At 44.3% G+C, this 24,643-nt stretch overlaps 1 protein-coding gene across 2 annotated transcripts in view; it reads left to right on the top strand.

Moving 5' to 3' along the window:
* Window positions 1-24,643, top strand: part of Cables1 (Cdk5 and Abl enzyme substrate 1) — a 102,684-nt gene that overhangs the window by 30,687 nt on the left and 47,354 nt on the right. For both annotated transcript variants that reach the window (XM_070029446.1, XM_070029445.1), the window contains exons 2-3: window positions 11,625-11,696; window positions 16,934-17,026. In XM_070029446.1, coding sequence (XP_069885547.1) covers window positions 11,625-11,696; window positions 16,934-17,026 — 165 coding nt within the window. The remainder of the gene's footprint in view (window positions 1-11,624; window positions 11,697-16,933; window positions 17,027-24,643) is intronic.

Genomic DNA, 24,643 nt, shown 5'->3' with positions numbered 1-24,643 from the left:
GAACACCAATATCCCAGATGATGTTTAAAGGTGTGGTTTTGGATTTGGACCTGGTTTGAGGAGGGTCTTGAAATTTTAAATAGGAATATGACTCCCTGGGAATGTTGAGTTCCATCCTTGCCCCTTCTGAACTAGCTGCGGTTACAGAATTGTTCATGCTATGTTTAAGGGTTTATTAAATACCTGCTGTGTTAGCTAACACACTTGTCACTGGAGGTATTTCATAGCAGGAAACAGTTATCTGTCTTCAAGGTACCTGCAGCCAGAATGGCTGAATGTAAAATATAATGATAATAAAATGTTCTAGCTTACATGAATTTTGACATGAATATTTCCAAATGTGGTCCATATATTAAATGTCCCAGGAATTTGGAAAATGCCAAGGATAGATTCTCAGAGCAGGTGGCATAGCTCCAGGTGAGATTAAGGTAGGGAGGATGCTGCCAGTTCTTCATTTTTCTTTTGAACCAGGATTTGGTCACCCTAGGCCATCTCTTAACCCCTGAAGCCAGTAATGAAGCTGTGTCCAGTCCTAGTTCAGCTTTTGACAAAGGCAGTAAGCATGGGTGGCTAAGCATGGGAGAAGCACATTTTTTTAAAATTTTTATTGTAAGATACTGTACAGAGGGGTTACAGTTACATGAGTAAGGTTATGAGTAAATTTTCTACCCCCTCCCTTGTATTTCCCCTCCCCTCCTTCCTCCCCAATACCTCCCTCCCCTCTCCCCCCAAGTTGTAAAGTTCATTTTCAACATAGTATCTTGTACATCTCATTGTTACAGTGGGTCAGCCTGTATCCTCATTTCAGCATTTTGTTATTTCCCTTCCCCTCCTCAAATTAGAAAAATGTATATACAAGATGCTTGGGAAACCATGGGACCAGTGTCTCTTTGGGCCTGGCTTACTTCACTTAATATAATTTTTTCCAAGTCTTTCCATTTGCTAACAAATGGGGCCAGTGTCATTCTTTCTGATGGAGGCATAGAATTCCATTGTGTATATATAGCACATTTTCTTGATCCATTCGTCTACTGAGGGGCATCTGGGTTAGTTCCATATCTTAGCTATGATGAATAATGCTGCGATAAACATATTTGTGCTGGTAGCTTTAGTATGGCCTTGTTTGTGATCATTTGGGTAAATGCCCAGAAGTGGGATTGCTGGGTCATAGGAGCTCTGTGTAAAGTCTTTTTTTTTTTTTTTTTTTTTTTGCCAGACCTGGGCTTGAACTCTGGGCCTGAGCACTGTCCCTCAGCCCTTCAGCTCTACCACTTGAGCCACAACTCCACTTCCGGCTTTTTTCTGCTGAGGAATTGAACCCAGGGCCTCATGCATGCAAGGAAAGCACTCTACCACTGAGCCAACTTCCCAGCCCTATGTGTAGTCTTTTGAGGAACCTCCCTACTGCTTTCCAAAGTGGTTGAACACGTTTATACTCCCACCAACAATGCAGTAGGGTTCCCTTTGGGCCACATCCCCTCCAACATCTGTTGTTATTAGAGTTCTTGATTATAGTCATTCTAACTGGGGTGAGGTGGATCTCAATGTTGTTTAGATTTGCATTTCTTTTATGGCCAGAGAAATTGAGCATTTCTTCATATATCTATTGGACATTCTTATCTCCTTTTCAGAGAAGTCTCTTTAAGTCTTTAGCCCATTTATTAATTGAGCAGTTGTTTCTTTGAGGATTTGTTGTTGGGGGACTTAATTTTTTGAGTTCTAAGTATATTTTAGATATGAGACCCTTGTCTGTTGTGTGGCTGGTGAAGATCTTCTCCCAATCCGTGGGCTTTCTATTAATCCTGTTAGCTATGTCTGTTGCTAGGCAGAAGCTCTGCAGTTTCATGCAATCCCATTTGTCCAAACCTTCCTTTGATTTGTTGTGAGAGAAATACATACATCGAAACCAACTCCAAGTTATGGAAACAAGTCTCTCCTTTTCAAAAAAAATTTTTGATGATGCTATATTTGCTTTATATATATTATATTCAAGTGTATATCCTTGGGAAGGAGTCGGGAAGGGTAGAGAACTCAAGGGCTTAGAAAGGGTGAAAAAGTGCAGCAGTGGAGCTCACTGGACACCGATGAAAGTAAACTCTGCAACTCATGGGTAGAGATGGGAGGGAGAGACTGGGAGAGAGTGAGGGAATGGAAAACACTAGAAAGGAAGTCATTACCTGACTCATGTAATTATAATGCCTCTGTACATCATTTTTATAATAAAGTAAGTTAATGTAAAAATTCGAAATTTAAAAATAAAATGGGGATCCTAGCACGTCAAATAAAAGCCTCTAGATACAAATCGGATAATCCAGGTACAGACAAGAAAGAAGCATCGGTTTCTGTTACTGTAAGCTGCTGCTTAGTGTGGATCCAGTTCGTCTGAAAGACTCTTGGAAAACAAAGATTTACAAAACCCCATCAATCTCAAATTTGCTATGAATAATTGCATGCTGTTTCCAAGCTGTCCAATTCCATGGCTGCTGAAGGCCCTTTAGAACAGAGAAAGGTCAGGCTGGAAACCAAGGGGAGAGACTCAGGGGAGCAGTTAATGCCAGTGTCCTTTTAGGAGAGCAGCTTCCTAAAGGTCCCTCAGTCGGACTGGCTCCCTGCTGGCTCTAATTAAATTAGTTCCCCTGGACCTGGACCCTCTGCCCTGGTGGGGAGGGGTACTCAATGCCAGGCAGAGTTTGGCTATCTTTCTTTCCTACATCTTCCATCTTTGGGCCACAAACCCCATAGGGTTAGGCACCTGATGGTATATAAATATGTATCGGGCTGAAGAAGTCTTTAGCATATAAATGCATTCTTCCAACGACTGTCCCTCTTGTGGGAAAGAAAGAAGGGTGATGTCCCCAAAACAGCAATTCATTGCCTGGCTGTGATGTCTAAGAGACCCCATTGGGAATGGACAGGAGGCAAGTACAGGATAGAAGCAGCTCCTAAGAAGACTGGAGCTGAGAAGACCCAGCTGTCATAGCTCATAGCCATTTCTGGGTTGCCATTCCCTCCACCCCTGCACCTTTCAGGTGTTTCTGGGCCTTCTTAGTTCTAGCACCAGACTGCATTGCACCCTTTGCACTTGGACACCAGCTCCTCCTGTGTTAGCCTTAGTCTGTGGCCTCCTGCCTTGTCTATCTGGTTCCTGGAGCCAACCCAACAATATGATTGGGAGTCAATCATCTGTCCCCTGGCTTTTGCCACACTCCTTCCCTGGGACTGGTTTTGCCTTGTGGAATTCCTCTTATGCCTTGGCCTAATTTGTGCCCTATTCTGTTCCCTCTGGGAAGAGAAGGTGCACTGGTGAGAAGCCTTCTCTGATTTATTCCCTGGAAACTCACACTCTTGGTCTGGGAATCTCTTGCAGGTCCAACTCTTGTCTCTCTTTTGAGTTTCTCCCTTGCTTATTCCACGTCTGGTCTTTTCTAGCCTAAATATCCAGTCCAGAGATACTCAGATGCCCTTCCTGGCCAGCTTCCCTAGAGTTTACATGGAGCACTCAGATTGGTTCTACTCAAAAACATACCAGTGCATGTGTTGGTCCTGGGGCTTGATCTCAGAACTTGGGCACTGTCCCTGAGCTTTTGTGCTCAAGGCTAGCACTCTACCACTTGGCCACAGCTCCACTTCCAGCTTTTTACTGGTTAGTAAAGAGTCTTATCGACTTAAATGTCTGGGCAGACTTTGAACCACAATCCTCAGATCTCAGACTCCTGAGTAGCTAGGATTACAGGCGTGAGCCACCAGTGCCTGGGAAGCTACTCTTTTTGAGTATGTTTTCTCCCCATTTTAATGTTTCCTTCCCATCCTCACCCTGTCCTGGCTTGGACCTCGCTCGTGATTTATACCCACAAAGGGGAATCTAGTATGTTCTCCAGCAAGAGGAGTGTTATTTCTCTTATCAGCCTTGCGAATTCTTTCCATATCCTGACTGTTGGAAACCTTCTTCTCCCTGGTCCAGCTTCTCCGCACACCGCCCGCTGGAGGTGCCCCAGATGAGGCTGAGCTGTGAGTTTTGAATGCAGCATTGTCTGTCATTCAGCCAGTTGCCCTGGGCTGGCTTCTGGATTTCTTCAACTTCAAAAATGTCCTGGGAGACTGACCAGGTGCATTCCTAGTGGCCAGGTAGTCAAGTCTGTGTGTTCCCTGGCCTCTTCTTGGTTCTCTTCTCAAAGGAGCTTGAACTTGGCCTTGGAGGGAATTGCGGAACTTCCACTGACATGATGGGGTTTTGTTAGCAGCGCTACGGTAGACATGTGGGCTGTGCAGGTAAATATTGGCCAGTTAATAGATCTAGCTAACACAGCTCAGCAGCCCAGCACACTGATATGGCCTCAACCTTAGTTTTCCAGAATTTGGCAAGTCTGATAAAAAGCCTTAAAACAAGAATGAACAAAAGCCAAGGGCTTTTGTAGTCTCTGCAAACATTTAGTCTCTCTTTCTTGACCCTCCTAGAACAATGTAGAAACAGATCTTATTTAAACAAGTGGATCACCCTTGGCGTATTGAGTTTAACTTAATTTTTATCTGATTTATCAGCAGGAGAGGTTAAAACAGCCAGACTTAAAATCAGTATGTTGTGCTTTTTTGTTTGTTTGTTTTGGGTCTTTTAAAAAACCCCTAACCACTCCTTTTCATAAAACAACCCTGTTTTCCTTGCTTTATGAGGAATGACTCTGTGACTCCATATCCTGGTGTGTATCTGGCTTCAGGTGAGTTAGCTGGGCAGGGAGGAGTTTTTCCATGCAGGAGGGAAGCCAACTGGCTGCCCTTTGCCCAGAGGCCTGGTGGGTGTTGGTGTGACTGGTTCTGCCCAGTCTAGTGACCCAGCGCAGCCCATGTGTCACTGACCTGTCAGATCCCAGAGCTCTCCTCTGAGATTTCTGTACTCTAACAAGTTTCTGGTGCCATGTGAGGAAGTGAGGGCCACACTCGAGTTCATGGCCACGTTTGCAGTCAGATAAAGCTTGAGCTCTATGGGAATAAGACCAAGCATGTATCACTGAGGCCATTTTGCCTTAGAAGGCCATGTTTATCATCTGCTAGGCTCCAACGGTGGGCTCTGTTACTGATTTGATTTCTGATGAAGGATTATTGGGAATCTTGGACTTCAGGTTCACAGTTCACAATGCTACCTTAAACCTCCTGAACAAGGTCAGGAGGCTATGACCCTCAACAGCTTAAAAATGTTAGAGACAGATACTGGTGGCTAATGCCTGTAATCCTAGCTACACAGGAGACTGAGATCTAAGGATTGTGGTTCAAAGCCAGCTCAGACAGCAAAGTCCATGAGACTCTTTATCTTTATAAATTAACCAGCAAAAAGCCAGAAGTGGAGATGTGGCTCAAGTGGTAGAGCACCAACATTGAGGGAATAGGTAAGAAACAGCATCCAGGCCATGAGTTCAAGCCTCAGTACCAACACCCACACCCACACACACACACACAGAATCTCCACTAATGATCATTAATATTAGAAAGCATTAAGTAAGAACATTGGAAAGTAAGTAAAAGCTTTTGGGGAAAAAATTCCCACTTGAGGGAGAATTGTTAATATTCTATTCTAACAGTCTTGATTGGGTACTTACTCTGTGCTAAGCTGGGTCCCTGACTTAGGGATACCTGAAAGGGAATGACACTGTGGTCTCCAAAACAGCCCAGCTGCGGGAGGGAGGTGGGTCATTGACAGGCAAAACACAAATGCAAAAGTAAAGTATAAGCCTATGGGTATCTTCAAGCTACACTAAAATTTCATTTTTATGATTAAACAAAACCATAATTGGACTGACGAGGAATCATCATGACCTCAGCTTACCTAACACCTGTGGAGTTGAGCTCTGTGTATCCACGCCACTTCCTACCCCTTCCAATGACCTAACTGGCAGTCAGGAGAGGGGATTCACTTAGGGAAAAGTAGATCCACAGAGAACATCGGTTTTTCTATGAGCAGAAAGATGGTTGGCCCTGATGTTTAGCAAGTCCTTCCTGCTCTTTAAGTTGGTATGTTGCTCCCAGGAACAATAGAAGTAGGTCTTTGCTCATCACATGTATTCTGTATTTCGTCCACCTGCTTATGCTTAGAAATGGGCTGGGCCTTCCCTGGCTTCCCCGAGCTCAGTAGCCACCTGCCTTTGCTCACTGCACCATGCAAGAGCCTCATGCAGCTTATTACTCAAGGGCTGATGATGAGCATTGCCATCCTGAGAGTGCTGATAGAGGAGACTAAGATGAGTAAGAGAGTGTAACCCTTGAACTGGGCAGGACATGAGGGGAGGGGTGACTTGGCCCAGTGGGACCAATTGCCCTGCTCATTAGAATCCCTAGGTCTCTAGGCTGAATGTAGCTCAGCAGTAGAGTGCTTGCCTAACATGCATGAATCCTGGGTTCAATTCACCAGCACCACATACATAGAAAAAGCCAGAAGTGGCACTGTGGCCCAAGTGGTAGAGTGCTAGCCTTGAGCAAAAAACTCAGGGACAGTGTCCAGGCCCTGAGATCAAGCCCCAGAACTGGCAAAAAAAAAAAAAAAAAAAAAAAAAAAAAAAAAAAAAAAAAAAAAACCATTCATCCAACCATACCCAGACAAGTAGGCAGACACTATGGAGGTGGGTCCAGGTGTCAAGGAACTTTCCTGTCTTTGCCCAAGTAACCTCTCTTTAATCCCTCGGTGTCAGTGGACTTATTGTAACAGGACTACTGAATGAGCCCTGACCTACCCCTTCCCCTCTCCCCCTTCACTCCCTCACCCACAGATGAACTGTTGAGTGCTCAATGAATGGATGAATTGATCTCCATCTTCCTGTGTACCATCATGCTGTTATGGGTTATGTTATCTTTCTTGCTCAGAGTCAGACATTTAAAGCAGTCTTCAGAAACCAGTCTGGATACTTCAAGGTGAATGTGAACAATATCAGCCTCTTATATCATGGACAGCTAGAGAAAAAAGACAGTGTGGACAGAGTAGGAAAAAGAAAGCTTGGACAGAGCAGAAAAATCCTTGTTTATAATGGTTACATGAAATGAGGCTCTGGAAGTGTACGCCCCATCTGGAGACTAGACATAGACACTTTCATCTGACGATGTCGACAGTAAAGCTTTCACCGGTGTGTTACTGAGTGTCTGCTTGGTTATTAAGGTGGCTGCCATTTTGGTCCCAGGCTAAGTGTTCTTCATCAGTCATTGTTTGGTAACTGTGTCTGATAATGAGATGGCAAATCTTAGCCTGTGAGGTATATTGTAGCATGAAAATGACAGTGAAGTCCCCTTAGCTGCCATATGCAGGGCAGGGGGAAGACATTATGGTATAGTTTGGAAAGATCTGGTGGGAAGGGGTGGGGCTAAAGATGAGCACCACTGAGTTAACACTGCTCTGGGGCACTCAGTCATCACATGATGCCATGAGAGTTTCTCTCTATTGAATGGTCCTGTTCCACCTCTATCTGCAGATCAGAAGTGTATTTGTTCTACGTGGTTTCATTTTATTCAGTAAGAAGGGATGGCCATCTGTCTAAAACTTAAAGGTGAACATTTAGGTTTTAGATTATTTGTCCTTTAAGGAATCAGACAGAGCAGGGAGGAGAGGGAAAGGGAGGAAGAAGGAGAGGGAGAAAAAGAGGAGAGAGAAAGAGGGGAAAGGGGAGAGGGGTGTGTAAAGGGGGAGACGGAGGCAGAGGAAAGAGAGAGAGGGAATGAGAATTTATACCTACTCACCTCATGAAGAAAATATCAACTGTGCTCCTTCAAAAAACAATTTTTGTACTGGTCCTGGTGCTTGAACTCAGGGCCTGTGAGTTGTTCCTGAGCCTTTTTATGCTCAAGGCTAGAGCTCTATCACTTGGGCCACCATGCCATTTCTGAAGATAAGAATCTCACTGGACTTTATTGCTTGTCCAGGCTTTAAACCACAATCCTCAGATCTCAACCTCCTTCGTAGCTAGGATTACAGGCGTGAGTCATTGGCAGCCAGCTTCCACTGTGCTCTATTTAAAAAGCAACTTCTTGCCAGGTACTAGTGGCTCATGCCTATAATCCTAGCTCCTTAGAGCTACTATGGATCGTAGTTCGAAACCATGAAACTTTGATCTCCAACTAACCACCGAAAGAACCAGAAGTAGTGTGGCTAAAGTGGTAGAAGGCTAGCCATGAAGGGAAAAAAAGAAAAAAGCTCAGGGACAGCCCCCAGGCCCCAAGTTCAAGTCCCAGGATCTGTACCAAGGAAAAACAAAACAAAAACAACAAAAATTTCTTGTTACTCTACAGAAAAAGAGAAATTCTAATTTGGTTGTTTTCGAAACAAGTGTGGGAGAAGCTGGAAATAGCTTCTCCACAGGGGAATCCATGGAGTCTGTGCTTTTATAGGTAGATCTGTTTTTCTAGAGTGAAAACCTACACAGAATGACAGCTGGACCTGTGAGGCTCCTGCCTGGCAGGGTGTTCTTTGTTTCTGGGAATCATTTGGGGTGCTCTCCACACTGCAGGAGGGGAGGCCCACAGGGCAGCAGGGTGTGGGGAGGTTCTAGTGGATGAGCTGGTGGCCATGGACATACGGAGAACATGGACCTGGCTAGGTTTTGCGGGGTCTGGGTTGTGTTCTACCCATGTAGTGACCACAGAGCTTGTGGAGACCTGCTTAGGGTGGCAGAAGGAGGGCAGTCCTTCAGGTACTATGTTACTATGTCACTATGTCACCTGGTGCCAAAACATAGTGGCAGACTCAGTTGAGGTTTCTGGGGTTTGAAAACGTGTGTATTTCTGCCTGTGGATATATTATCTGAATTGGCAACTTAGGTGTGCATATGTAGGCTAATACTTCACTTGCTAATTAAAAAAACTAAAGATGTTATTCTGAGCTCCATAGAGGAAATATCGAAATCACTATTCTTTACTATTTTCTCTTTTTGAGTCTTGCGACGTACCTCAAACTCAATCCTTCTGAGTGCTGGGATTCTCAGCCTGCACTACTGTACTGCACTGAAATGACTATTTAATTGTTGGGAGACATGGGTCAGAGGGCAGAGCAAGTGGGCCATGGGTAGACACTCATTTCATTGCTCAGTGCCCCCAACAAGTAGGACTTGTGCTGCTAAGTACACTCTGCTGTGGATGAGTGTGGATTTAATTGTGCAAAGCAGTAGGTGTCGGTGTGGAAGGAACACATGTCTCTGGTGGGCTCAGGCATTTGGAGGAGACTGTGCTGCTAGATAGGATTGCAGGAAGGATGGAAACGCAGACAGTTTTGTGTTGTTTTTTTTCAGTTACCATCATTGAACAGTTTTATAGATGAGGATCCGAGGAGCTTTTAAAGGCCCCAGAGCCTTAGCCTGTAGGCCTGCCCCTTTGTGGATTGCACTGTGCTATGCTCGGGGTGGTGTGGCTGCTCCCGGGGGCTGCAGTGGGGTAGTGGGTGGCTGGGAATGGTGACCCAGTCTCAGGCTGGGACTCCAGATCAACCAGACCCAGCACCTGGAGTGGCTGGGGCTTGCTTGCCAAGTTTCTCCATGATTAACTGAGATTTAGAGGGCTTGGCCTGAATTGGTGGTGCAGATTCTTGGTGAGACAGCACTACAGCTGCAAGGCTGTTTCTTGGGGGAGCTGAGCCCTCCAGAGTTACTCTGGCACACAGGAACATACTGTTTGCTAATGAATGGGCTTCGTTTAATATCAGTTCCCTGCCCTGTCAGTCTCCCTCTGCATCGTCGCACGTAAGAGCTGGGTCCGTCTGACTGTCTGTTGGACTGTGTTGGCTGACTGTTGAGACCCTGCCGTATGGTGCAAATGATAATTCCATGTGAGTTATTTGCAGGGTGGAAATGCAGAGCTGCTGTATCACATGCAGATAGTGACTGGGATGTGGGAGAGTGCTGGACACACAGCCATGGACGAGTGAGGGTCTGAGATTAGACCAGTTACAGTCAGAGGAGAGTCAGGGAGGCTGAGGGTCGGTGAGGAGTGTTCAAAGGACTCAAACGTTGTGGGATTAAGAGAAACTCTTCGAAAATTGGTGGAGCTCTTGAATAGTTTGCAAAAACAATCTTTCTGCTTGTCTTATGAAGAAGAAAATCTTGAAGGAAACAGTTTAGGGGTAGTTGTTAAGAAAACGTGTACACAGCCAGACACCAATGGCTTGTATGTTTATGCTGAGAGCTGAGGATTGCAGTTTGAAGCAGTTTTCTTGGCAGAAAAGTTTCCAAGAGACTCCGTTTCCAGTTAGCAAAAAGCTAGGCTGGAGGCATGGCTGAAGTGGTAGAAAACAATGTTGTGCAAACAAGCCAGGCTTTGAGTTTAAGCCCTGAAGGGAGGAAGGAAGTAAAAAGGAAGGGTGAATATACAGGAGTGCCCCCCCACACCCATGATTTTCCTAGAACAGTCTAGAACATGGTTATCATTTCATGCTCTCAACCTAAATTTGGTCCAACTTAGTCCCTTTTTTAGTCCTATCTTCTTGAGAAGGTAAAGACCCAATCAAAACTTTCCATCTATCCTCCTCCCCCAAATAATTTGCTATAAAATAAATGGTCTTTGTTTAAATGGGCTTATTTAAAGTTACCACCACCCTACATTGCTTCTATGTATTCTTGACTAGCTGAGACTATTCTTGTTTCTGCCTGGCAGGAGTTGTTGTGAGGGGGTTTTAGCAGGTGGTATGCAATCTTTAGCAACCCAGAGAAGTTACGGCGGTACATACTCCTATCTAAAATACTCCTTTTTCCTGGTCTGAGACGTTTTCCCTCTTGTTTCTAGTTACTTTTGAAATTATGTCCTTCCAAATTTAAAAACAAAACAAAAATCTGTTATATCGCATCCTAATGGTTTTGAGATTTCTTTCAATATGGCTGTAAAATTAAATCAACTGGGCTCAGCGCTGGCGGCTTACACCTGTCATCCTAGCTTCTCAGAAGATTGACATCTGAGGATCTCAGTTCAAAGCGAGCCTAAGCAGGAAAGTTCATGAGACACTTATCTCCAGTTATCCTGCAAAAAAAGAAAAGAAAAGAAAAAACTGGTAGTAATGGTGTGGCTCAAGTGGTAGAATGCTAGCCTTGAGCAAAAAAGCTGAGGGACAGGGCCCAGACTCTTCATTTCAAGCCCCACAGCCAGCACCAAAGAAACAAAACAATAAATCAGTTGGAATTCAGTGTAAATGTGTGGAGCTGTAACAGTGAAATTATACCCCCTCCCTGTATAACTAATAAAAGCCAATAAAATAAAATATATTTATCTGTTATATGGTTTCGATCACTGATATTCAAATCTTTAGCAGTATTTTCTAATGCTCAAAAGCCACCCAATACTCAGCTTATATCCTGTATTACCAGAGGCATCCCTTTTTTGTCTTTGGAGGGGAATTGAAGCCTAAAAAGAGTGGGTTGCTTTTGTGATTGTCCTAAAAGACCCCATATTGTGGGTGATGCTCAGGATGCATCCAGACCAGAAGATTCTAGAGTCCTTCTGGAGGAGGGGGACCAAGCAGCCTCTTAAAGACAACTTTTGTTGGCTCTTTGTTTTCTTTTCCTGATGGACTTTATTGCTTAGGAGTTTTAGGTTTGCAGGGATGTCTGATTAGTTTCACAGGGAAGCTGTAACTCACAAATTTTTAATTTTGTTTTTGTTTTTCCTGTCTGCAGACGTCGCCTCATCTCTCAGAGATCATCTTTGGAGACCCTGGAAGATATTGAGGAGAATGCCCCCCTTCGGAGGTAATTTTTCCATGTTTTACATATATAGAGAGAGATACAAATGTAGATGTAGATGTATATACTTGTAGATAGTGGGTGGCACAAGATTGTTCTTTTTAAGTTCTTGATGTACAGAATTAAACCTTAAAAACGACCATCTGGCTCCCAGGGACTAAATCCTGGAGTAGCCTAGTATGCCTGCAAATTTGGATCCTTGTGATTTTCCTTTTTTTTTTTTAAGTGCTGGACATTGAACCCACAGCCTTTTGCAAGCACAAGCCCAGGACTAAGCTGCCTCCCGAGCCCTCCTTTCCATTTAGAAGGTTGCACTTCATGGAAGAAGAGCCTAATATTATCCCAGTGATGATTATATAGTAGTTATGTATGGTCTTAGACTGCCTTTTCGGCCAGAAAAGCAGCCAGAACTTGGCCATGACGTCACTCCCAGAGCTAGTTGCTGGGGAAACCTGGTGAGGACATGCAAGGGCTCCCTTGGGATGGAAGGCGTTCCATCCCCCTGAGGGGATTAGACCAACGTGGTAAGGCATCTTTTTCCAGGTGACAGCAATTGCTGCGCTGTGCCGTGCCGTGCCTGTGACTGGCAGGTTAATCCTGCCTCCTCCATTAACTCACATCTGTACTTACTGCAGCCAACCAGGCTCTTGTGGGGGAGAAAATAGCCACACACACACACACACAGTGTCTCTTTGCACCCTCTCTGCGGCCCTGGAATGGGTGGGGCTCAGCCCCAAAGAAGGAGCAGAGGCAAGATGGAGCAGGGACTGCCAGACTAGCAGACCTGCGAGAGGACGCCAGCTCCTATAGACCCTGCCTGCTTCTCTGCTTCTGCCCTAACTGGGCTTAGAAGTCTCCAGATTTCCCATTGAGCTGGGGGAAGTGTTGGTGGGGAGGGTGGAGGCTTTCCCTGGCCTGGAGAGAACTCCCTCCCGGGTGAAAGGGGTGCCCATAGTCCCACCTGCATGAGAATGGGAGCGCAGAGTAAGCCCCAACACCATTCAGCCATGAATCTGATCAGTGGCATCATCCGAAAAGGTCAGCTGTTTTTGAAATCTTTAGAAATGTCTTCGAGTCCCAAGTCATGTGTGCCACATGTGCCTGGCCTGGAGGAACTGTTAGATGTTGGGAGGCCATTTCCTTACAGGACGCATCTGGCAGCTTCAGTAAAAGTCAAGTCAGAAGCTGAGCACAGTGGTACACACCTGTAATCCCAGCACTGGGGAGGTGGAAGCAGCATGATGGAAAGCTCAAGGCCAGCCTGGGCTATAGAGAGTGAGGGCCTGTCTCAAAAACAAAACAATTCAAGATGGAGGCCTTCACTCAGTGGTTGAGTGCATGCCCAAGGCCAGGACTACAAAAATAAAACACCACTTAAGCAAAACAAGTCAGATATCTTGCTTTGGTGTAGGTAAGGGGGAGTGTGGAGCAGCAGTGTTATCAGGTGTGGCCTTGGTGTGGTAAGATGGCCTGTGACCTAGTCTCTCCCTCCTAAAGCAGACAGGAAAATCAGTGATGAGGGCCAAAAACCCCTGGTGCTTCCAGAAGGCTGCTAGAAGCCAAGGTCTGCAGAGCTGTGTGGCAAATGTGAGCAGGATAACTAGGCGATCAGTCAATTGGGGTGAGACAAAAACTTGAGATGGGCCTGGAGCCTGTTCTGGGCGGTGCTTTGCCCTTTCCTCTTGGGATCTGCCCAGACTGGCAAACAAGCTCAGGAAAATGGCTGATGTATGTATCTAAACTACAGTTTCATCCAGGTCTTACACACAGAACATTGTCCGGAATCTCAAACAAATCTTACATAAATACAAACTTAAAAAACAAACAATCAAGCTGTTTTAGAAATCTTTATTTCCCCAAATGGACTTTTTTTTTTACTTTAAAAAGTTCTCATACTTGGAACTTACTTATTCCTAGAAAATCAGTGTGACCTAGGAAGGAAAATTCCATTGGGAATCTGAAGTCCTGAGTGCTTGGCTTGATTTTTTTCCAATGGTATGCAGTCTCTCTGGGGCCTCTGTGTTCCCATCTGTAAAATGGTAGGGCTGATGTCTGTTCTTCCAATCCTGCCAAATAGGAAAGTACCAATAACGACTGTAAGGTATTTGGGGAACTGTAGGGGTGGAAGGTTATTAGCCCGACTTGCTTTTAAGCATTCCACATAAAAACAAATGCATAATTAAGTGTAGCCTATAATCAGTGCTAACAAGAAAGAGCTAATCCTTCATTAAATTAATTTTTAATTTAATTATATCCTAATTTAATTTCACATCCCTTAAAATACATGTCTTTAAATGGGTATTTACACATTAACGTAGGCGGCTTTGGAATTAATTTGTTCTTTGCTTAACCTGCCACCACCTGATGGGGCCCTGTATTCCAGTTTCCTTGGCAATTGTTGCTAACCCCACGGTTCTCTTGAAGCAGTTCTTAGATCCCCTGGTGGTTTAGTTGAATGCTTTAAAAAAAAAATAGAAAGGAAGACAACAAACAGCTTGCAGAATAAAGGGCTGGATCAGTAGGGTGTGCCTTTAGAATTGAGAGCTGTTATGGCAATAGAAGACTCTTATTAAGTTCTCTTGTCAAAAGTCTCCTCTCTAGCATATCGTTAGTGTTTCCTGTATCCACCCAGAGCTCTTAAGAATTGAGCACTTACAATGAGAGGACTTGAAGCAGTTTGCCACCAGCCTCACCTGGTGGTTTCATGGTATTGCAGAAATAAGAGGGAAGGACATCTCTCCTAGGTGCCAAGGAAAACCTTGGTTGTCTGCTACAGGTATGCCAGTCATCAGCTTCCCTAGGCCATCAGGATGAGGGGGATGCTAGTCATTATTTGCTGCTGCCCCCGTTGACAGCTGGCATGGACAGCTACCTGTGTCCCTTTTGCCCATTTTCATTCAGTCCTGGTGGAAGATGAAGGAATTCGGGGCCCCTCTTTCTTCAGGCATGGGAGACAGGGAACAGCTCAGGTTGGTCTTCCCCTCTGCTGGCATTGGTTTCTGCTTCATAGAGGTGGGAGGAGGAAGGTGCCAGAGCTGGCTGAGTTGGCAGAACCTGTGAGCTAACTGTGCCTGGCTCACTCTAGCAGTCTGGTCCACTGCCCTCTGACTGGCTGGCTCCGTTTTAGAGGTAGAGTGAAGTAAGGTATGAAGTCATTCCTGAATCCTTCTATCCAGAAACTACTGGACACTTTGTGTTTATTTTGTTTTTTAATGCTTTTAGAGGTTCTTTTCAGCAATCCCACGTTTCTAGATTCTTCTGTGAGAGAGATTATTGGGAACCTTGAGTGGTCTATAGACTTAGGCAGCCATTCTCAAGCCAGAATGGGGGCAGGGCTGGTGGGCACCGTCTCTTAGTCTTAATTCCCTGAAGCCCACAGGAAGCACCAGTAGATTCTCAGGCAGTGTTCTGCAGGTCTGCAGCACCCTCATCAATGAAAGCCAAGAATCTAGGACCTTAAACAAGAGCTGTTTGAGATTATAAAGCAAATATAATCAAACAGGCACCCTTTATAGCTCAGGCTCATGGCAATAACAACACTTGACATTTGCATATGAATATTCTTGTGTGTGTGTGTGTGTGTGTGTGTGTGTGTGCACGCGCGTGCGCGCGCATGTGTGTGTATTTGAATGTGTCACTTGACAGTTTATGAAGCTTTTTTATTTAGTCCTTACAGTAGCAGCAAGGACCAGCAATATTAACAATAGCAACAATTGGGATTCTTGAGTAGCCTTCAGAGTCCAGCTGTCATGAGTCAGTAGCAGTGAGTGTGAGGGTGTAGGCTGGGAAGACCGGTGTCTGCCCAGGCTTCTAGCTCTAATGTAGTAGAGAAGGCTGAAAGGGGAATTTTCCTGCTTTGGACCCATGGCCTGTGGGGGGATCTTTCCCAGTGAAAGCCATCCAGTAAATAAATAAATATCTGATAGCATGCCTTTGCTTTGGTCTGCACTCATTGCTGCTATGATATTTCGTTAAGATACATTTTAAGGTGCCAGTCCCTAAAAGAAAATAAAAATCATGCTCAGTGTTCTGGAAAAGACTTTGCAGCCTGGCCTTACTAGATAGGTAGGATGGGGGTATGTAGGAGATTTCTAAGCTTGACCTCCCTGGAGAGGAGTGATGTGGGGTGTGTACTACAGGTCCTTCTGTACCCCTGCCCATTCCCCAGACCAGGTCCCTCAGGTGCCCCACACCACCTTCCCATAACTCTGCTTCTGCTGGCTCATCTTGTTACCTTTTAACCTAAAGCCTCCAAGTTAGACCTGACAATTCTGGGTAATGACCAAAGGCAACGGAGCACTGCATTTCTGGAACTCACTTTCTGAGTCATGAGGTGTGTAAACACCCACATTCTATGGCAGGAGTCAGTTCTGGGGACCCATGGCCAAACAGGAATTTTGGTAGCAAAAGTCAAAATAGAAAAGTCACCATAACTCCCTTTTGTCAAGAAAAGATTGAAGCTCCCTTTGTCTGTTGGGTGTTTTACTTGATAGTTAAATTGTGGTTTTATAACTTAGTATTTATGAGGTGACTTCAGAAATACTGTACACAAGTAAGCTATCTTCAGCCTGTGGCCAAACCTACAGTGCAAGCAAATATCACATATTCCAAGCGGTGGGGGAGAATATCTTAAATACAGTGCAATTTCAGTTTAACAGGTATTTATTTAAAACTTACCTTGAAACAAAACCCAGCCACTAAGTGGGTCTCTGAAACTCTGATACTCTTCAGACCTAAGCTGTGATTTCCAGACACAGTCAAGTCTGGACTTGATACAACCATCAAGGTAATGGAGGCCAAAATCTTGCTATGGAAGAAAAATGATTCAGATTGTTTTTAAACTAGATGTTCCAAGGTCTTCCCCACACTTCAGATCTTCTAAAATTTATAACTTTCTGTTTCCTTTACCCATGTTGATTCATAGGCGATTCTTTTTTCTAATGACAGTAAAGAGTAATGGCTTTGTAATCTGTTACTGTAAGGTTATGTTATTGTAAGCAGGAACAACCATTTTCATTAGCTGGCTTTTTGGAAACCCATATAAAGTATTAATCAGTCTGATCAAGGAAGTTTGTCTGTCACTGCTTCTAGCCGTATTTTCTGCACTAGTCTTGCAGCTTTCTGCGTGCCTTGGGGTGACTCAGACCATTCCTCAGGTCTTTCCTTCCTGCCTTTGTGTGGACATCTCTCAGCTGTCCAGCGGGCAACTGACTTGTGTTTTTGAAATGACTTTTATTTTTCAGATGTCGAACTCTCTCAGGCTCGCCCAGACCAAAGAATTTTAAGAAGATTCATTTTATCAAGAACATGAGGCAGCATGATACCAGGAATGGCAGGTACTAACGACCTTACGCCAAAACTATCTCCTAGGCCAGTGGGGAGGAGTGGGAAGGGAGGGGGGCCATTTTAATAGCTAGAGCTGAACAGAGCAAAGCCCACACTTGACAATGAGCAGGATCTCATGGGACCTCCAGAGATATCCACTCTGCTCACCCCAGAACTGTAGGGAGTAGTGATTGAGTGAGAGACTAGCCACAAACTGAATTTTTGATAGTACACAGTATCTTTTATAGAAAACGTTTAACAAAGAAAAACCAGTCTTTTTTTGGTTTTTTTTTTGGGGGGGTGGGGGAGTTGGTTGTGGGTCTTGAATTCTGGGCCTGGGTGCTGTCCCTGAGATCTTCAGCTCAAGGTGAGTGTTTTGACAGTTGAGTCACAGTGCCACTTCCAGTTTTCTGGTGGTTAATTGGAGATAAGAATCTCACAGACTTTCCTGCTTGGGCTGGTTAAAACCACCATCCTCAGATCTCAGCCTCCTGAGTAGCTAGGATTACAGGAGTGAGCCACCAGCGCCAGGCTGCTTTTTACCACTACTCATTCACTAGCCAATAAATAACCCTGCCATCTCTTGTGCCCAAACATGACTTTGGCCACAGTGTTAATAGCCAAGGAGGGCAGAATTGGTGTTGGACCAGCAGATGCTTCCTCAGAGCTGGTTTAAGTTCCTGATCCCATAGGTGTTGCTCCAACATTATAGCTTTTCTTACGAGAAATGCCAACCAATAAGCATTATCATGGTTGGAATTTATATGACCTTGACATTGATACTCTTTAGAGGATGGGTAGATGGGAATCCGTGATGCTGGCATGCATAGGCTTTGCTAAGCCCATTAATCTTGATCCTGTGGTAATAGTAATAGGAACAGAGCTCTGGGACTTCTGGGTTCCCTGTAACTTTTACAGTTTATGAAGTATCCTAGTCTGGGTGAGTTAGGAACACTGGACTAACACAGAGGTCCTGCTGTACAGACCATCTTTGTTTGACTACTAGGCCCCAGCACTCTCTAATTTACCTAAAATGAAATTTGCTGAGACATCTTTGAGTGAGATCCATTAAGGTCCAACAGGCCTATGATTCAGTGGTAGAAAATGTGCTTTACAACCTGTATAATAACACCAATGATTATGGTTTTTCTTGAAGTTTGTACTTGCTTTAATATGGAGCTTTCAATTAAAGTTCTCCCACTTGGAACCAGGTGTGGTGGTCACACCTATAATTTCAGCACTAATAAGGTAAAAACAGGAGGACCTCAAGTTTCAGGCTAGCCTTAGCTATATTTTAAGATCCTATCTCAAAAACAGAAACAAAAACAACACAAAAACCTAGCTTCACTTAACTGTTAATGTTCAGTGGAGTGCTCCCATTATCTGTTTCACTGGGCCTTGTTTACTTAATTCTGAGACCATTCCTGAGGCCATTTCACTATAATTATCATTTCTTTTTTGTAATTATATTTTTATTATCTTGAGTTGTACAAAGGGGTTACAATTCAATACAATGATCATTTCTTTAGTGTCTTTTTTAAAAAATAACCACAACATAAACATTAAGATGCTTTTAATTCCTAAATAAAACTGATAGCAGAAACCAAAGAAACGAGCCATATTAAAAGCGTTGCCATCTCTGGATGCTGCCTATTCAGGATACAAAGAGAATTCCCTGGCATGGTTAGGTGGAGAGAGGATATAGCTGGTGACAGAATTTGGATTAATGGGATTTTCAGAGTACAATAAGAGCTGCCTCCCTTATGCCCTTGACCCAGAGGTGGCATAAACAGGCAGGAGTCACTGCAGTGGCCAGCAGTTTTGATGGGGAGTTTTCAGGGGGTGTTGAGCAAGCTTCTTTTGAAGATCTGTGGACTGGAAATTAGAGCAGGAACAAAGACTGCATGTAAATCACATTCTGTAGGTGGGCTGTACTTGCCCAGGTGAGAACTAGTTTTCCTGTGCAAACAACATGAAAAGGCTCCCTTCCTCCTGTGGGTTTATTAGCAAGGGTGGATTGCCTTTAGATGGAAGAGAAGCCAGGAAGAAGATAGGATTTCTGAGATGACAGGAGGAAGTTATGATCAGGAGTTAATGGGTTGGAGAATGACTCCCAGCCTTTCTGAAAGGAGGGTGGCAGAAGCTTTGCCCCAAGCCTGCTGGCAGCACAGTGGCATTTGATGGGCTCCAGTGTCAGCAGTGGTTGGTAGATGGGTCCCAGTGAGGAAGGTACCTGTGTACCTACCTGTGTACCACCTCAGGAGTAGAAGGATATATGGTCCCTGAGATTCCCTAGCCTGGCACCAGCCATGCACACTTCTGTGTACCTCCCAGGTCTCCTGTGGCCTCTCAGTCTGCAGACAAATCTGGAATCTTTTGCCACAAAGATCCTGTTGTTGAGACCCGCTTTTCCTCCATACTGGTGACCCTGTGATAGATGCCTCATTATTGAGCACTCACGTCCGTTATGTCACCAAGGACCAGATAACAATTCACAGAACAAGCAAAGAGCATCACAGTTGAGACTCTGACCCACCAAATTTTGAGATAGAAAGGGAAGCAAGCTATACTGAGAGCCAGATATAATGAAAGATGATACTTGTAGCATTGAAAATGCAAGCCAGAAAGCATCAGGAGTTCTCACAAATTAGTAATAGCAAAGACACTATCTGCGGAGCCTGAGGTGGCTCCACGTTCCCCATAAGGCACTGCTATCCTCTGGGACTGGAGATGAATCCCAGCTGGTGGTGAGGCACAGTGAACATCTCAAGTAGAAGCAAGAGGTTGTGACAGAGAATGGAATTGCAGTCAGGAAAAAGCATGTTCATCAGTGGATGGTAAGGCTGGCATTGAGCCTGCAAGAGGCCTTTCTGGATGACATGCATAGAAACCAAGCTGACAGTCATGCTGCGGCCACTGGGCCATTTCCTGACCCAGGTCAGCCAGAGCAATGGGCTTTCAGCCAAAGCAAGCCCTTGTCTAGTCCTGCATGGGCTTGTCTCTAGCAAGAGGGGAAGCTGTAGCGGAAGCATCTGCTCTCAAGGTCTGTGTTGGCCTCGATGCAGAGGACAGGTTGGTACTTCAGGACTTTGGGCTGGTGGAAGGAGGAATAGGAAGGAAAGCAGAGCTTCCTTAGATTTAGGAACACAGACTAAGAAGTAGATTCTTAGCTGGGCACTGGTGGCTTACACCTGCAATCCTGTTTACTCAGGAGGCTGAGATCTGAGCATTGTGGTTCAAAGCCAGCCCAGTCCATGAGACTTTTATCTCAGAAGTGGAGCTGTGGCTCAAAATGGTAGAGCACCAGCCTTGAGCAAAAGAGCTCCGGGACAGTTCCTAAGGCCCAGCGTTCAAGCCCACAACCAACAATAATGAAAAAAAAGTAAATTCTTGTGGCCAGAAATGTAATGCCAAAAGCTGTTATAAAGTTATGAATATCACAAGATGATAATAGGTTACAGATTGAGTACTCCGGGAGGAAGGAGGGGCAGACTTCACAGTACTTCACAGGCTTTGCTTCCTGAATTCAAAACTAAGTAGGTGTTTGTCAATATATGAGTGCCTTTCAGTGAGTTTCAACCTTCAGGATTAGTTCTTGAGAAATAGAATTCAGAAATACAAATAAGAAGTAGAATTCAGAAATATAAATAATAGTTGGAACAACCCTATCAAGAAGAAGTAATGTCCTCGAAAGATGTTCACACCCTGTCACTGGATCTGTGAATGTTTGGGTACATAGCACTGGGGTAGTACAATTGCTCATTAGCTGACCTTTAGATAGTAGGTTTATGGGTCCAATGTAAGCACAAAGTCCTTCAGAGAGAAAGAAGGCAGGTTAAGTGTTGTCAGGTAATGTGATAAAACTCAATTGGCCTTGGCTGATCTAAAAATTGAGATGGGGTCACAAATAAATATACATGTTGGCATTCCAGAAATAGGAAAAGCTTTGGAAACATATAGTGATAATGTTTGCATATATTGTGTGCTTAGTGACACTGAATTGTACACATAAAAACTGTTTGAACAGTCCTGTGGCTCACACCTGTAATCCTACTCAGGAGACTTGAGATCTGAAGATGAAAATCTGTGAGATTTTTTTGTCTCCAGTTAACTAGCAGAAAGCCAGAAGTGGAGCTGGGCTCTGGTGATAGAGTGCCAGCCTTGAGCAAAAAAGCTAAGAGACGTGTGTGTGCACATACATATATATATTATATATATGTATGTGTGCATACATAATGATACTTACGGTGTTTTAAAAATTGAAGGGAAGGGATGGTGTACTTTTGTGGTTTAATTGTTCAAGACTAATTGAGGTCAGCTTTTTCCCCCAAATAAAACTATGAAGTGTAGGCTTCAAGCAATGTGCCACACACACAGTAGGCACTCAGTATATGTTGAATAAATGAATAGAGAGGCTTTTAAAATGGGTTTCAGTCTTCAGATCTCAGGAAATGGAAAGAATTTAGAAATACAAGTGATTTTTCAAACTCCATGGAGAATAGAAAAAATTCTATGCCTAATGCCAGGCACGTGTTGCTTTATAAAAGTCAGGCAAAGCCTGCAGTGGCAGCAGAGGGTAAATTCTTATAATCAGCCCAGCAAGTCTTGGGTTGATTGCTTGCAGAGATTGGGAACAGATGGTTTGTGTGCACTCTAGAAAAGCGTGTGGAGGTTTGTTAGCAGTCAGCATGAGTTCACTAAGGAGAAGTCATGTTAAATTAACTTGATTTCCTCATTGATAGAATAACTAGGTTAGTAAATTAGGAAACTGCTGTAGGCATTACATTTCTTGATTTCAGGAAAATGTTAGGCTGTTCCTCATTATGGTAGATCCCATTGGGTTGAATGTGAGGAAGGCCGGGTTACTGGAGAGCCCCAAACCTGGAACAACTGAAGTTTGTTAGAGGACCATCCTTGGTGTAGAAGAACTAATAGTATCCTGACAGCATGATCTGCACATGTGCAGGACAGAGCAGGGACTGGAAGCTTCCCTTTCAGCACATGGAAGGGCAGAGTGAGCAGAGGAGATAGAAGAAGAGAGACTCTGTTACACATGAGCACTGAAATGCAGTTGCTTCATCAGCTAGAAATGCTGCACTCAGCCTGGTGCAGCCTGATAAAACTTAGCAAAAATAATTTGTTCAGGGAATCAACTACAGAACAGAAGGGAGATGTTTCATTTTGGCACTTAAGTGGGTAGTGGGCTCTAACTAGGCTAAATATTTCATATGAGAACAGTGCACATGAACTGGCCTGTTCTAATAGAAGACAAGTGTCAGAAAGTCATGGCTTTGCCCCTATCCAGGGTTGGTCCCATCTGTTCTTTTGTGACCAGCATGAGTGTCACCTCTTAGGATTCTCCATTTATATTGGGTTGATTCTGTAACAGTTGATCTAGAAGGAATCATGTGCATCCAAATGGAAGGTGCAGTTGGAGGATTCTGGTCTTCCTTTCTTTCTCACAGTCTCTAGTTTATTCTGAACTCTAGCTTCCCTCACACCATTCTTTCACATTTGTGTAAGCCATTTTTTTTAGTCCTTGGCCTTTAGCTAGTGATTAAAACACACACACACACACACACACACACACACACAGAGCTCACCAGATACAAGTGTCAGTGGCTCATACCTGTAATCCTAGCTACTTAGGAGGCTGAGATCCAGAAGATAAGAGATTACCCAACCCTAGGCAGGGAAATCCACAAGACTTCTATCCCCAATTAACCACCAAAAAGCAGAAAGTGGAGTTGTAGCCTAAGTGGTAGAGTGCCAGACTTGAGCATAAACACCAAGCAAGAGTGCAAGGCCCCCAGTACTGGCACCAAAGACTTTTCTCACACTTTACCACGACATGTTGTATGATAGTGTGTGCTTTTTATCCTCTACCATTCCCTTCAATTAGGGTTGAGGGGCATGAACATGATCAGTGTATGATATCCATACACATGACATTGTCACAGTGGTACCTATTAACTTGTACAATTGGATGCAGTTACTCTGCAGTTCCACCTCCCTCTCTCTAGCTAGCAGTTAGTTGACTCATGTAATATATGGCCTGCTCCATGCATGTTACTGGTACCTACTCCATGTTGGGATATATCAGTGAGTAAAATACACAAGGTCCTGCTTTGAGGAGTTAGTATTTGGGGTGACTAATTGGGGAGCCTGATGAATAAATGGATAGGCTTTTAAAATAGGTTTTAGTCTTCAGAACTCAGGAAATGGCAGGACTTTAGAAGTACAAGTGATTTTTCAAACTCCATGGAGAACAGAAAAAAATTCTATGCCTAATGCCAGGCACATGTTGCTTTATGAAAGTCAGAGTCTGCAGTGGTAGAGGGTAAATTCTTAAAATGGGCCCAGCAAGTCTGGGGCTGATTGCTTGCAGAGATTAGGACCAGCAGCTGCAGCTTCTGGACAGGACCGGAGCATCCTGAGATGAGGTTGGGTTGGCAAGATGAGCTTCAGCTTGTGTCTTCACCATGAGTAGCAGATGGAGGGTTTGAGCTTGAAGAATGAGGACAACCACCGGCTTTCATGACGCTTATGTCATGAAACTTCCTGTCAATAAAGGCAAGACCATCCCTCCAGACATGTCCAGCTCTTGACACTCATACACATCGACTTCTGGGAGCTTAAAGAGGCAAAAGAAAGGACCTGGCTTTGGATGTCTGCCTGACATACAACACCTGCCATGAGCCCTGGAAATACCACCTCGGGTGCTGCTGGGAAAATGAGTTCATTGTGAACAGTGAGTGAAATGTGCTTGCAGGTACATGGACTGGGCTACAAAGCTGTCTTGTCCTTTGGGAGTTTCCAAAGCGATTTGAAATCATTTAAGATGGAATACAGACTGGATCAATCGGGTGTGTCTTCCATGTGTGTACTTGGTGAGAATACTTAAAGCATATTTTTCCCCCGTCTTTTTTTTTTAAAAAAAGATGATAAAAGAGCAAAAACTCAATCCTTTTTTATGCTAAAAAATGTTGAGAGAAGACATGAAGTCGTCAACTTGGGATCCCATTGCTTTCCAGCCCTCACCCCACTTCAGTGTGAAAGGTGAATTGGACAATGTAGCACCTTTCAAAACGCCACCCTGGAATGACCGTCTGAAGGACGTTGAATGTCATTGCTTTTCTGACTGCACCAATTCCATCCAATGTGAGGAAGAGTGCATATCTTGGGAGAGGCAACTGCCAAATCAGTGATTGCCCAGTGAGCACAATTGGTTCTTCTTGGAGCTTTGTTTTTGTTTTTGAATTTCACGAGCACAGCAGGGGGAAGCCAGCAGGGAAGCATCTTCATCCTAGTCTGTGTTTACCACCAATACTCAGCAAAAGCTGAGGGCCTAAAGGCACCTCTAGCTCCCAGCTCACCAGGTCTCACTGCCCCCTATGCTCCCTTTGCTTGCTTGTGCTGATGGATGGTGGAGAGCAGTAAGGAGGGCTGACTGGACATGAGAGTAGTCACTGGGCTCAGAATACAGGAACTATAGGGTTCTGAGCATGTCTGGGTGCTGGATCAGCACCACACTCACCACGCTTTCTTATTCATGCTTTGTTAAAAAGCATAGAAATAAGCAGAAATGGTAGTGCCTGAAATCCCAGCACTCAGGAGGCTGAGACAGG

The sequence above is a fragment of the Dipodomys merriami genome, unplaced genomic scaffold (assembly GCF_024711535.1).
Source record: "Dipodomys merriami isolate MVZ:Mamm:240054 unplaced genomic scaffold, mDipMer1.0.p SCAF_2, whole genome shotgun sequence".
In the NCBI taxonomy this organism is placed as follows: Eukaryota; Metazoa; Chordata; class Mammalia; order Rodentia; family Heteromyidae; genus Dipodomys; species Dipodomys merriami.
Note: the sequence above shows the minus strand (reverse complement) of the source record. Positions and strands in the feature narration are given on the sequence as shown.